Source organism: Plecotus auritus, assembly GCF_963455305.1.
Source record: "Plecotus auritus genome assembly, chromosome: 2".
Classification (NCBI taxonomy): domain Eukaryota; kingdom Metazoa; phylum Chordata; class Mammalia; order Chiroptera; family Vespertilionidae; genus Plecotus; species Plecotus auritus.
Window position 1 is genome coordinate 212,767,674 of NC_137771.1, and position 15,474 is coordinate 212,783,147.

A 15,474-nucleotide genomic window follows, 5' to 3' on the forward strand; every position below is an offset into this window, starting at 1 on the left:
GTTATTTGAAATAGAAGCTTGGGATATGCTTCCAGGGGTGGGCAAACTTTTTGACTCGAGGGCCACAATGGGTTCTTAAACTGGACCGGAGGGCCGGAACAAAAGCATGGATGGAGTGTTTGTGTGAACTAATATAAATTCAAAGTAAAGGAGCAGAGGGGAGAGCAAGAGAACCGGATAGAACAGCCGGATCTGGCCCATGGGCTGTAGTTTGCCCACGGCTGGCTTAGACCATAGGCTTTGGAGTACAAAGGACTTGCTTTCAATTCCTGAGTTTGACATTAAATAGCTGTGTGACTCTTTTTAAGTGAAAAAATTATTACTTCTGTACAGGATCATTTTGAGAACTAAATGAAGTAATGCTTGTAAAATATAGTACCTGGCCCAAGTAGATATTTTAAAAAAGGGGGCTTTCAAATATTATAAAAATGGTCATGAGTATAGAGAATACCAACAGTATTGGTGTCTTTATGGTTCTATAACAAGTTTTGACTTAAAAATCATTTATATAAAATTTGATATTTGGGATTACTTTTGAAATATTCAGAAAAATTGTATTAGTTACGATTTATGAGAAACAGATTTCCAGAGAGGGAAAGAGTTGGCAGAGCCAGGATTAATATTCATGTCTATGACTTTAATTTAAGTGATTTTTCTATAAAAGAATAATTTTACATTTTAAGATAACTCAGTTAATTCTAAAATTATTGATAATTTCCCAAAGCAAACTCTTTTGATAGTTGTGTGATCTTGATAAAACCAAGTTCTATTTTAAAGAGCAGTAGTGACTAATTGTAGTGAGAAAGATGGGGTGAAGAACTTGTTGGAAGAGAGCAAAGTTAACATTCAAACTTACAGTGTCCTTTCCAAGCTGTGCAATTCATTTTGAAACCTTCTTTCCCTCATTCCTAGTGACCTCATAAATGTTATGGTTTCCTCTCTAACACTGTATGATCAGAGCTTTATTTTGGGGTCACACACACACTTTTCACTTTAAAAATCACATATAGAAATTTGATATTTGGGATGACTTCTGAAATATTCAGAAAAATTATGTCATTCATGATTTATGAGAAACAGATTTTCAGAGAGGTAAAGAGACATGCTCAGTGACTCACACCCATACATGTATACCTATGTATATAGAGTTTAAAATATGGAATTGGAAATGCATATCCTTGGCAGATATAACTAGGCGATAGGAAATCTGCCGTATTATGAACTACATTATTTCTTACCAAAGTCTGCTTCTTACATTTATACTAACAAAAGGGTAACATGCTAATTAGGATAAACCAGACATCTTCCAGACGTCCTTCCAGACAAAGCCACAGTGGCTGCGAGGGCCGAGGAGGGCAGGCAGCCACGTTGGCTAGCAGTGGCAGCAGCAGTGGGGTGATGGGGGCAGTGCCTTCCCCTGATCGGCCTGGTTGCCTCCCGCAGAGGGAGGCCAGACTGCTGTCAGTAGGACATCCCCTGAGGGCTCCTGGACTGTGAGAGTCGGCCGGCCAGGCTGAGGGACCCCCGCCTCAGTGCACAAATTTTTGTGCACCGGGCCTCTAGTTTTAATATAAAGACTAAGAGTCTCAGAAACAGCTACTAAAAAGAAAAAAGAAAAAAAAAGGATCCTTCTGTAACATCATGGAGTTTGATGGTCACCAAGTTCCCTTTTAAAATGTCGTAGTACTGACCTGAAGTTGCTGCAGGGCTCACCGTAGGGAAACTCTCCAAAGATGCTATAACAAAGCAAAGTGGATGTGAAGCTTGGACTTACAAAACATTGAGTACGGTTGGAATATTCATTCAGTTAGGGTTCCTGTTTTATCTTATCTCATGTTAAATGCCGCTATTATTTGATTGTGATACATTTGATGAATTTCCAGAATCTGTATATTCTCTCTGTAAAATTTGCTTATGTAAAAAGTTTGCTTTATTTTAATCATTTAATAACATATCTGTTTATTTATCATCGTTATATAGAATAACTTATATTTAAGGTAGTTAGTATAATATTACACACCAGATCTTGTCAGACATAGAACCAATGGTGTTGCTCTGAAACTTATGGATAATAACTTATGTAAAATAATCTTGTACATAATATCTGCTGGGAACTAAGTCCTGTCTGAGTATACAGTAATTTTCACTTAAAAAAAAATAGCTATTTCTTAACCGTTTGACATATTTAATAGTTTTAAAAATATATGTATTTTTTTTCCTTAACAAAACTATGACAACTACATAAGATCTGAAGGAAACCAAAGCATGTCTTATGAAAACCCCTCATTTGGTGAATTTGTTTTTGTTCAAAACTGTATTTATGGTAAGTGTGTAAAGAGGTATGTTCTTTTCTACTAACTATGCTATTTATTACAGTATTTCTTTATTTCTGCATTGTCTTGTTTTTACAAGAGCTATAACAGTTTTATAAATGATACATGGTAGCTTATTAATGAAGAAGATAACAAGGTTTAGACCGTTTTCACAAAGAGTATATTTTAATTTCTATTATGTGTAGTTACACAGTATACCATGTAAAGATCCACAGTATTTGTGAAAATCTTAACCAATTTTAAAATATAATAAATTGGAAAATTCACATGATCAAGTGAGTATTGAACTTAAATACCTACAATTAAGCTTATGAAATGTTGTAATATAATTCAACAAACTAAATGTAATTTCAAGAGCATATTCTTGAGTTGATGTTGTGATATAGTTGATTGTATTCATGGTACTTATTCTAAGTTAGCTTAAAGGATATGGTTTTTATTGACTAAATAAATACCTTTTAAAGCCACAAACTTTCCTCTCTCAAATAGCCCAACTGTAAGGAACCATGAAAGTGAGTTTTAAGCACACCTGTCAATTCCTTTGCCACAGAAGACCTACAGAAACCGATGCAGGTTCAAATAAAGATAGCAAGACATTAACTTTCTAGAAGAAAATAGACTAGTGAAAGAAAATCAGTCCACATTGCTCAAAGATCAAACCATTATGAACAAACTCTAATATAATGGTTAAGAGCACAGACATAAGGGTTCAATCACCTGGGTCAGAAACCTTGATCCAATTCTAAAGAGCTGTGTGCTTTAAGGCAGTTTACCAACATCTGTGTTGGTCATCTCTGCAAAATGGGCGTAGTGAAGACATCATGTAATAGGATCGAGATAAGGAGTAAATGTGCTGATAGGTAATGCATCTGTTCTAGCTAATAATAGTGGCGGTTCTCAGTGCATCTGAAGCAGACAAAGACCTAAAACAGTCTCTGCTCAGGCAGCAGTGCCCGGGGGTACCAAACCATCAGTACAGGAGGCACTGACATTGGCTGTCTTCTCACTGAACAGTACCACAGGATAAAGCTGGAGACTTAATAAAAGAGGAAACTGTGTTTGATGTTGTAAAGGAGAGCAAGGTCCATAATTTCATACCTACTATTACAAAATTGAAAGAACACAAACTTGAAAAATTCTGCATGTTTTTATATATTTGATTCAGAGGCAAAATTATACTGACTGATCTCATTCTGTAGTGAAACTTTTTCAACTGACATTAGGCTATTTGGAGTTTGCCTTTATTCCACTTGATGTGGATATTTGTATGTTGATTAGTTTTCTAACATCCCCAAACTTCTGAATTCCAAAAACATAATTGGCCCCAAGGTTTACACATGAGGGATTGTGGACCTGGATGGACCGGGGCATTATTATTGTTCTCAACCAAAATAAGCACACAGTGTAATTAAAGCTTGTTGAATTAAACGGGGATATCTAGAATGAAAAATTTAGAATAAACATTGATAGATATATAGTCTGTTATTATTTTTGATCCTCTAATCTTCTTCACCTTTGACTTATTAGTACCTTATATTATTTGTTATTTTGAAAATAGCATCTTATTATATAAATAAGTAACCAGGATGAATGAAACTCATTGACCCCTCACGTTCCTTTCCCTCTTTAGGTTCTCAGAGACTGGACTTGCCACCTGACTTTGTAATCTAATGCCTATGACTCAGAAACCAATGAGTATCACTTTCTGAGGGAGGGTTTCTGGGAAGTCAGGGTGTGCCAGACTAATGCCAAGAATATGATGAGCTCCATAAACATTTATACATGCCAATATTTGTAAGACCTTTTGATATTTTACATTTTATAAACTTTTCCTCACTGATATGTTTCTTCAAATACGGTTTCTCCATATTTCACATTTCTCAGATAAATGTGTTACTTCAAGCAATAAGACATGTTCTGAAGTCAAGGGTGATCCCATTGCTTCCTGGTATAGCGCTAGGATTTTAATTTCATAGCTTAATGATTCAAAGAAATCAAATAATGTTCACAGATACCTGTGATATCAATGCTGTTCAAGTCAATATGGAAAATGACCAGTTGGCTGGATTTATTTGCTTTGATGCCTTGAATGAGTTCTTCTTTTACAGTTTTATTTGAAACCCACTGGTCAAAGAAAAGGTCAAATTTGACTATAATGCTGCCATTTCTGCAAAGCAAAAAATGACACAAGAGGAAAAAGTTAGCATTTTGGGGGTGATTTGTGCTCAATTCATCTAAGATGTTTTTGAAATTCTTTACATTTATCACCTTATTAGTCCTCATTTTACCTGTACAAGGTAGGCAATATCAAATATTATTTTCATTTTAAAGATGGAAGAAAAATGAATTAAAAGTCAACATGTTTTACCAAGAACACAGACAGATACAGAATGGGAATCTGAGTTTTCTGAGTTCCACATTAGCACACAAATTTTCAGGGCAGGCTGTTTCCCAGGCTCAGCTGCATTAAATTAAGAAAATCAGGTAGTTTTGTGAAATGTATTCTTATTTTACATTTTGAATGAATGGAGAGTGTGGATTTGCCATTTCTTAGTAGAGAAATGTCTAAGGTAGATAATTTCTTAGTAGAGAAAAGTCTAAGGTAGTTTCACTGATTTCAGAGAAAATTTTCATGTATAGTTTCTAAAGACCTGATAGCAAGTTTATAGCAATGAATCTGTATCCAAACTTTTCTCTATTATTAATAGAAGATATCCAAATATGCTCTATTTTAAGGGAGAGAAAGACATTACTGTAAACATACCTGGATTATCAGAGATTGACAGGTATTCTTTCTTACTGTCAAGGGTCAGGATTACTTGGCCTACACCATCCCAGACCATAACATTAGAGTTCAATTATACAGCCCACGTCATCTTCCTTTTTATTTTATTCCCTGTTCTCCAGCATGCACTTGAAAAGTTTTGTTCACTGGTTATTTGTTTACAGTTTAAAGAAACAACAGCAGCAACAACAAAAGAATACGTTTTTGGCCCAGGAGGGATAGTTGAGAGACTTTTCTTCTCCTGCCTACCTTTCTGTTTCCCTCGTGCTCTGTTTTCAGGATACTACCTCTTGAGAGACAAACTTCAGCTGATTTTCATTCTGTAGCCCTTGGTAAACTGGGGGCGCTCAGGGTATACTTGGAGCCTTAAAAGCTAGACCAGGGAGAGCCAAATTTTGCACGTTATGTCTACTAGTTTCAAATTTAGGCAGTCGTGCTCATATCCTTACTATATCAAGTTAATGATCTTCTTGAAGGAGTTCGTCAACTCCAGAAGAGTTCTTTATGCATCTGTCCATATATCTATCTTGGTAGAACTTAGAATAAGTGTTGTTTTCGCCCTCCATGATTATACACAGAATCAAAAGGTTCCTGCAAAATCAGGGTAGACCAGCATCGGCACTTGATAGCATATTCCTTCTCAATGTCTGTGCTGCTATTTAGGTTCACGGTTTAGCAGAAGTGATTCCTTTCTATGTAGTTGGTTTTTCATTTTTGAAGTAAACAGGATACTCTGATACAATAGATTACACATTTCACCTCTCTTGAATAATGTAAAAATCTTACAAAGTTTAACTTTCCAATTATTTGCTTAAATCATAGTAACCAAATCTTGCAAGCTACAAAGCTCCTTAGTGTCTATTTAGTTCAGGGTTCCTCAAACTTACCCATATGTGAAATATATTTATATTTTATAACCTCCATACATTCAAGAGAGAGAATCTTTCCTCTTCTCTCTTCCTCCCTGTCTTCAGCCCCTTCCCTCCTCACCTTCTCCTTCTTCTTTTGTCTCTTTAACATCCTCACCCCTCAAATAGTTAAACGGACAGGATTAAATATGGTTAAAACAAAGTGAGAGTGAACAAATCCATTAATTTCTTTGCCTTCAATTCCATGTCTCCATCTTTGTTGCACAGTAGTTTTATTTTGACTGAATCTGAATTTTCTCTTTATGTGATTTCCACTTGTTTAATTTGACTGAACACTTGCTTTTATTTTTTTAAGACAATAGGAGAGGGAAGATATTTTTGGTAGAGAAAGTACAAATATGGAATTTTCCTTGACTTGAAAGAAACTGAATTAGTTCATCCTCAAGCATAAAACACCTTTGAATGAAAGATGTGTTTTCTTACTTGTGAATTATACATTGCCCTTAATAATTTATGCTTTGCAAGGACAGGAGTTACAGATCCTATGTCCACTTATAGTTGTATTCTTTAACATTTGTTTTCTTATTCAATGGAAATGTTGCGATAAGAGAGGTATATAGGAGAATAGGAAAACCATAATAAACATTTGTGTTTCACCCAATAAAAACGCTAAAGCTGTTATTTTAGTAGTTTAGTAATGATTTCTATAGCACAGCTCTGAGATTGATTTTATTTATTATGGTAAATGAGAATTCTTCCTTTAGGAAAATAATAAACAATAACCGTCTTCACTTCAAAGTACTTGTTCCAGTAAAATATCTGAGGTTTTTTTTTTTTTTTTGTAAAAGCAGATAAATCCTATCATTGTACAGAGAGCTTCTGTGCAATAAATCAAAATGTTTCTTATCTCTTATTTTCCTTAATGACATTGATAACCTCTGGGGTTGCTGAGTAAACAAAAGTCTTTTCTTTGCTAACTATGTGACTCATCTATGCTCAAAGGGCAGAGTAAGCAGCGTATTGCCACTGAGGGTAAACAGCGCTTCATTAAAAGAACCCCCTGCTAAATGTTCTCTGAGTCAAAGCACTTCCCATACAGCAGAATAACAGAAAGTGTTCCCACAGGGGAGCCAACCATTTGCTTGACCTGCGGAGTGGCCACACACACACACACACAGAAACACACACACACACAGAAACACACACAAGCATGTGGTGTGAGTGTAATTAGAATCAGTAACAACAAAATAAATGGGTATTTTAAAGGATTTTTAGATGCATTTTCCACAATGAGTGTGGATATTGTTAGGTCAGACCTCACTTACTTGTTTTTTGATTTTATCAATTGGAGTTTAAAATTGAAATAATTTATAAAGCTCATTAGGAATCAGCCACTTTTCCTGTGAGTGAAATATGCCATTTCATATGTGAGTTATTCCAGGTAAACTTAAATGTTTGCCTGTTTGCTTGTTACTTTCTTCCCTGCTTCTGAATTCCCTATCTTTCTCAGGGTCCCAAAGTACTGACGGGCAATTTACGGTATCTTACAGACATTTGCATAAAATGTCTTTGCATCTTTTAAAAACTCACTTCTGATTTAAAAGACATTCAGATACAGGTAAGAGAGGTATTTCTACATGGATGAAGTATATTATTTGAGAACCATTATAAAATGTGCATCAAGGTTTAGGGACTATATTGGTCTCCTAGGTAACTGTAAAGAAGGAGAAAAAAAAATTCCTCAGCTGAAATAATGTAGTTTCAAATATAGTGAATTTGGCATTCAGAGAAATAAAAATTACTTATTAAATATTAAAGAAAAGGCTGGGGTTTTAATAACCCTCCAGGCCTATATATAAATTCTATACTCAGCAAATGTTCTCAATCTAGTAAAAATAAAGTTATCCAGCACATTATAATACGTGAAATGAAAAGTCCCATTCAGAAAACTATCCCAATGAGCTCCGTGATGGATATCATGCTTTGTACAGATTTCACTGTGCAGAACCCCGGGAAGGAGAGGCCAGTGCCCGAGACACCGCTCCTCAAGGAGCATTAACACTTGAGAAATAAGTCTGAGTTGATGGTTTAATGCAGATCTCCACACTCAATCCTCTACAAAACTGGAAAAGAGAAATTAGTTCCACTCACTTCAAAGTAGGCAAATAGCTTAAAGTTTAAAAAAATCTTGCATGCATGCTTTTACCCTCACAGAATAAATATTGAATAAATGTTAAGAAAAAAATAACACTTTGAGGAAGGCAAGTTAACCTTTCCTGAGAGCCCATGTGTCTCCTCCCAGCCTTGACAGGGGGCCAATAAAAGAGGCTGCTATCAGCAATAATAAACCCTGGCAAATCGGAGCAGAAGCCTCGGTATTGCAGATATAGTAGGTGGGGATAGGGCTGGCTGCCTACTGCACTGAGTTGTCATGGATATACAATGAGCACTAGTTTAGAATTTTTTTTTTCAGCAGCTGTGCATCACTGCAGGTTGCCCAGGACCAAACCAGAGAGGGTCGGACCTGCATTACCACCATTTGTCCACCATCCAGAACTGAAATATCATTGCTGACATGTACACATAAGGAACTGTTTGACACTGAAATTGGGACTCAAAAGAACTGTTGGCCCAGAAAGAAACTCACTACAGACTGATTCATTTGCCTCTCAGCATAACCATTATTGCTTGTCTCATTTTCGGTTCTTATAAGTGTATTTCTAGTATCACATGATCTCACTCATCTAGGGGAAACAATGAACAACATAAACTGATGAACAAAAACAGACCCAGAGACAGGGAAGCATCGATGAGACTGTCAAACCTCAGAGGGAAGATAGGGGAGGGTGGGGGTGAGGGGGAGAAATCAACCAAAGGACTTGTATGCATGCATATAAGCCTAACCAGTGGTCATGGACAACAGGGGGGTGGGGGCATGTGTGGGGAGGGGTTTGGGATGGGAATGGGGGGATGAGGACAAATATGTGATACCTTAATCAATAAATAAATTTAAAAAAATAAAAAAAATTCTATTCTAACAGAAAGTTAAAGTCAAAGTAAAAGTATACTGATTTTTATATCTATCAAACACGGGTCAAAGGAAAACAAGTAACACCTAACATAGTACTCAATATATCAAAACCAGGTGTTAAATAAATGGCTCATTCATTTGCTAGGACTTTATAGAACCCATACTCTGAGCCAGACATTAACTAGATTCTGAAAATACAGATGTCAAGGACACATTCTATGCCCTGAGGGAGCTCACAGTCTAATAAAATGACAGGCAAACTGACAATTATATTACAGTATGAGGATTGTTACTTTATTTGTAGGTACGAGGTGCTAACCAGGACAAGATTGGCAGGTGGGTATCCCCTGAGGAGGCAACATGGACTGGTTCTTAATGGCATGTAAGGACGAATCCTAAGGATAATGCAATCTATATATATATAAAGAGCCAGGGGCTGTCGCATCCGAAGCAACTGAACGGACAACCGAACAGGCTGCATGGGCCAACCAGGCCAGCAGGGGGCAACCAGGCTGGCAGGGGGGACAGTTAGGGGTGACCAGGTTGGCAGAGGGGGGCAGTTGGGGGTGACCAGGCCACCAGGGGGGGGCAGTAAGGGGCAATCAGGCTGGCGGGTGGGGCACTTAGGGACAACCAAGCTGGCAGAAGAGGGCTGTTGAGGGCGACCAGGGCAGCAGGGGGGGCAGTATGGGGTGACCATGCTGGAGGGGGAGGCAGTTGGGGGTTTTCCAGGTTGGCAGGGGGGGCACTTGGGGGTGACCAGGCCAGAAAGGGGGGCAATCAGGTCAGCAGGCAGAGGGAGTTAGGGGTGATCAGGCTGGCAGGGGGGCCAGTTAGGGGCAATCTGGCAGGCAGGGAGGTGAGCAGTTAGGAGCCTGCATTCCTGGATTGTGAGAGGGATGTCTGGCCCAGGATCAGGCCTAAACTGGCAGTCAGACATCCCCCGAGGGGTCCCGGATTGGAGAGGGTGCAGGCTGGGCTGAGGGGATGCTCTCCCATGCATGGATTTTGTGCACTGGGCCTCTAGTAGATAATAAGGAAGAAATGAGGTCCAGGCAGTGAAGAAGTAAGCAGGATGCTTTTGAGGGTGTACAGGTAATATGGTAAGACTGGTGTTGAAACCCCTTGCGGGGGTGGAGGGGAGAGGGTGGGAAGCAGAAATAGAAGGCGAGAGTGAGTTTTTGAGGCAAAACCCGAGAGAGCCTAATTTTAGTATAACAACTCTGGAAATAGTCTTCAGGTATTTGAAAGACTGAGATACGAAAATAGAGATACCTTTATCCTATAAAATATTAATAACTACCACTAGGATCAGTGGGTGAGAGCTAAGAAAATAAAGACTTCATTGAGAATATGAAATTATTTTCTAGCAACTGAAGTTATAAAGAAAAAATAATACAGTAATAATAATGATGTTCACAGTGACCTTGGAAATGGATTCCTAATTTTTTCAGATATCTTCACATGAGGGAACTGCTTTAAAGAGGATGAATCTCTTTTTTTTGTTTTGTTGGATGAGGGTGAACTTCCTTCTGAGGCTGTGGGTATTCTAGGCCAAAGCAGGCAAGCAAATGCTAGACTATGTCCCTTTAAAATCTTTCTTTCCTGCATGCCTACGACACACATTGTACAGGGGTGGGCAAAAGGAGGTTACGGTTACATTGTGGCATTCTTTTGAGTTAATAAAACTATTGTAATAATCATAACCTGCGTGTCTCTTTCCATACAAACCACTGTAAACCCACTTTTGCCCACGTCTGTATACATAGCTGCCTAGTAACTGTAGTTAGCACTTTATAATGGTGCACATGTATTAAATGATACATGAATAAAAGTAAACGAATGGCTATTTACATTTCATAGTCAGTGACTTTGAGTTGTCATGAAACCGTACAATGAGGCCCTGCTCTCTGGTCTGGAACTCTTCCATGGGGATTTCAGTTCAAGCTGTAGGCTTGGAGGTTTCTCATTGCCCATCTTCCCTGACTGTGATAATTACTGTCAATTGCAGGGCACCAGCAGCCCTAAAGCTAACACTTATTTACCGCCAGGTGAAAGGAAATGTGAGATGGACATTTGTAACTGAGGTGCACTGCCGTCTGCCCGGCTTACTTAAGTGTTTAAAGGGCCTAAGTCAGGTGGCCCGAGGCTTAGCTTGGCTTTCATTGCTTGCTCGCCTCCATTTCATTTCTGTAGAAAAGAGAAGTTTCCTCTATTTTTTAAAATGAAACTCCCTCTCTTTGACTTTTTTCCCTATTAACTTAGTTTTATAGATTCTAACTGGCATCACAATTTCCTGCTGGCTCATATTCTTATTCCTCAGGCCTTTTGGTAGCTTGCAGTGAAGAAAACTCCTGATACAAGTTTCCATAGAAGAATTATGTCATGATCCTATTCATCTAAGATTCATTCACTTATTGAGCACTTACTATATTCTAGGTACAGTCTTCTGTCCTCTGGGCACAACTAAACAGGTCCCCTCTCGCTTGTGACTTAAAGTGTGAATGAAGTGTAATAAGCAAGCTTCCTGCATACGTTCATAGCAAATCAGATACTGTATTTGAATCTGCACACATTCACTTTAACCCCCTCCACGTGTCTCTGCAGATTTCACCCTCAGGAGAGAGAAACATGCTAATATAAGATCAATTATTCAGTAATTATTATTATTTGCTACTAATATGAAAGTTTATCAGTCCTCATAACAATGTTGACAGTTCCCTTTTCTCCTAAAAGTAGTGACATTATTTTACAAATATTAGCCAATAGATCATTATTTTGTGATGCTGTGCTTCCTTTTCTACCAACAGAAAAATTTTGAGCTGTACTCACTCAAATCGTGAAACTCTTGAGTTTTTATATTCATTTTTCAGATTACTTGATTGAAAGATCTCATCTATCTAAAAAGAGAAAGGGTTTAAAAATATATTAAATTTAAGATTTGAACTTTTGTTTAAAAATTTAAATAGTAATTGTTAAGTTCTGCTTAGAACTGGATTAGAGGTAATTTCCTTCTCTTCAGTGATGAAGCTCATACATTTAAGCATCCTGGGCATATTACATTTATTTACTAATTTCTTTCAAAGCAAGAAAGCAGGATCTATGTGTCTTTTGGCAAGTAGTTAGTGAAACTATGTTATGAAATTTTAAACCAGCTGAAGAGAGACAGTCTCCTACCATTTGCTGAAGGTCAAAAGCAAGAACTTTGAAATCCGCTGAGAGTTTGTCTTGCAAATTAGGATTATATGTAGCTCCTGATGTTATTTTCAGGGTCCCTCTGGCTTCATAACTGTTTCCAAATACTGCATCTAAGTAAATTAATAAGAAATAAAACACTTAAAACGTGAATTATAAGAGAATATGCACATCCTGGATAAGACATAAAGTTTTTGCTTGATGTGTTTGTGCTGTAGTTTTTCTGGTTTACTTTGCATCCTTCATGTTTCACAATCAGCTCCTTTTTCCCTCCCATCTGGTTATTTTAAAAGATTAAATATTAAACTTCTTCTCTGCCCTATTTATTTTTTTGCGTTCTTTGAAGTCTAACCTCTACTACATGCTTTCAAGCTTTTTTTTTTTTTTTGCTATTGAGATTCTTGTTGGAGAACACAGGGATGATCAACTTCCACCAATTATGATACTGATTCAGGGAAGCATGGTGAGAAGTGGACCATTAAAAGTTTTGTAGTTGCTTTCAGTTATTTCTTAAACACCTAGCATCCAGGGTCTCTGCTGGTTTTCTGCTTGTGGACTGCTGTGCATATTTCTGTGTGAGCTACTTTGAAACATAGCTTTGAAGCTACTTCTTTCATGCTAATAATTACAAAATTGGCATATGTGACCTTTTGCCATTAGATGGTGAATGTTGTTATTAGGGAAGTTATTGAGAAAGTTGCAGAAAATATATTATCTCAATATTTAAAAGTGTAAGGAATTAAAGCTAATAAATTGAATATAAACATGAGTACTAACATGTGGCATTAAGGCCTGCATAATTGGCTAGTAGACACATGTAACGATGCTCAAGGTCATTAATCATCCTAGAGATGCAAATAAAAACTACAATGAGGTACCATCTCACACCTGTCAGAATGGCTATCATCAATAAATCAACAAACAACAAGTGTTGGCGAGGACGTGGAGAAAAGGGAACCCTCATACACTGTTGGTGGGAATGCAGACTGGTGCAGCCACTGTAGAAAACAATATGGAGATTCCTCAAAAAATTAAAAATGAAGCCACCTTTTTAACCTAGTGATTCCACTTCTGGGAATATACCCTAAGAATCCCAAAACACCAATCAGAAAGAATATAATCATCCCTATGTTTATAGCAGCCTTGTTTATAATAACCAAGATCTGGAAACAGCCCAAGTGCCCATCAGCAGATGAGTAGATAAAAAAGCTGTAACACATTTACACAGCGGAATACTATGTGGATGCAAAAAAGAAGGAATGCTTAACCTTTGTGACAGCATGGATTGACCTAGAGAATATTATGCTAAGTAAAATAAGCCAGTCAGAAGAAGACAAATGCCATATGATCTCACTAATATGTGGAATCTAATGAAAAAAACAAAACTGATGAAGAAAATGGAACCAGAAACATGGATACACGGAACATACTGGCTGGTGCCTGGGAGGAGGGATGTGGGAATGACTGGATAAAGAAGGTGAAGGGATTAGCTAAAGAACTTCTATGCAGATCCCATAAGGACACGGGCAATAGTGTGGGGAAGGCCAAGGGAGGGGGAGGTGTGGGAAGGTGGATGTGGGCAAAGGGGGGGGGCAAAAGGTGGATACCTACAATAATGTCAACATTAAAAATTTTTAATTAAAAATGTCCTGCATAATACCTTTATCAGAATACTCCCTTTGTTATATATTCATATTTAAAATGAATCAGTTCAATTAAAACTTGCACAACAATGAAATCATTATACATGTAATAACATAAATCATGTAATAACAATGATATGAATTCTCGCATTGATCTGTTATGACAAGGTGTTATTTTTTCTTTTCCCTGATGAGAAAACTGGAACTTAGATTCACTAAGAAAAATTCCCAAACTAATAGAGGTCATAGGTGACAGGTATGGAATTTGGGCACAGAATTGGCTGACTCTAGAAGCCAGAATCTATTATATATTAACAACAAATTTCCCAGTTCAGTAGAAACACTAGAAATAATAAATGTACATTGAGTTCAAATAGTTATAATTGCATAATTGATGTAAGACATTATTTATACTACTTTTTTTTAATACTCAAAATTACATTGGGATTTGTGTGCTTAAATGTGAAAGACAGGCAAAAACTGAGACAATAAAAGACAAGAAAATAACTCATGAATCAGAGACTGAGGAAGCACAATCACTAAATGTTATGTAGGAGTCTGCACTGGATCCTTAACAGATAAAGGACATAAATGAAAAAAACCTAATAGTACATACTTAATGAAAAAAACCTAATAGTACAGGAGAAAAAACATACATAAATGAAAAACACCTAATAGTACATGAGAAACATACTTAACATTTTTTATTTAAAAAATGTAGTTTCATGTTTGAATTCTGAAGTAAGTTTTTAATTATAGACCAACTAATTTTTCTAATATTCTATGAAGTGAACTACAGCAAAGCATCTGAATATGAAATAATATCTTGTCATGAAAGACACAGCAATGAATACAAGGTCCTGACAGGATACCGAGATTAAAGTGGGCACATTCCTCTGAGAGTGCCTTCGGTAGCCAGCTCCCCAGGACTCACCTTTTTCTGAGTCTTTGATTGCCAGCCAGGACACTGCAATTAACCCAGCACAGAGAACCAGCAAAATGGCAAAGAGAGCTGCAAACGTGACTTCATAGGTGCTGAGAGGATGATGCCTGGATGGAGCGCCTCTTTTTGACACCATTTTTGGCTTTTGAAGAAATGCTCATCTAAACACTGTGAGAGAATATAAAAACCTGCACCCACTGAAAAGGAAAAATCTAAGTTTTCAAAAAAGATTTGGAAAGCAACAACGAAAGTCTACACTAGTCTCACTAGTTAGTGTAAACGCCTTTGTGCGTGCCCAAAGGGCAATATTATGTCTCTATACATTAAGCAGATTTAAAAGGGAAGTTAATCTTTAAGAAGATATAAATGAGCAAAGAGATACCTAGAGTTGTAAATGTTAATCATCTGCACAGGCCATTTGTTGAGATGAATGACAATAAATGCATGTTGTAAACAAAAGTGACACTTCATCATTCTGAAAACCATTAGGAAAAATATAATATTCATGCTGGACAAATTAGTCACTAGGCATATGATATTTGTAGAGAGTTCCTAACAGATCAACATTCCATGCTCTGACTCATTGTTAAGGCATTTCTCCTGTTCAATGTAGGTGTAGACATTCTAAAGATAACTCTTATGCACAGGTATATATAAAGCCTAACATATATATTA

At 37.1% G+C, this 15,474-nt stretch overlaps 1 protein-coding gene across 3 annotated transcripts in view; it reads right to left on the bottom strand.

The window, feature by feature from the left end:
• Window positions 1–14,935, bottom strand: part of TMPRSS15 (transmembrane serine protease 15) — a gene marked incomplete at both ends in the record, with an annotated part of 107,518 nt that extends 92,583 nt beyond the window's left edge. For 2 of the 3 annotated variants that reach the window (XM_080655982.1, XM_080655981.1), the window contains 5 exons: window positions 1,692–1,736; window positions 4,349–4,500; window positions 11,851–11,918; window positions 12,196–12,326; window positions 14,791–14,935. In XM_080655982.1, the coding sequence (XP_080512108.1) occupies window positions 1,692–1,736; window positions 4,349–4,500; window positions 11,851–11,918; window positions 12,196–12,326; window positions 14,791–14,935 (541 nt within the window). The remainder of the gene's footprint in view (window positions 1–1,691; window positions 1,737–4,348; window positions 4,501–11,850; window positions 11,919–12,195; window positions 12,327–14,790) is intronic. The other variant, XM_080655983.1, reaches the window with a different exon arrangement.
• Window positions 14,936–15,474: the final 539 nt, after the last annotated feature.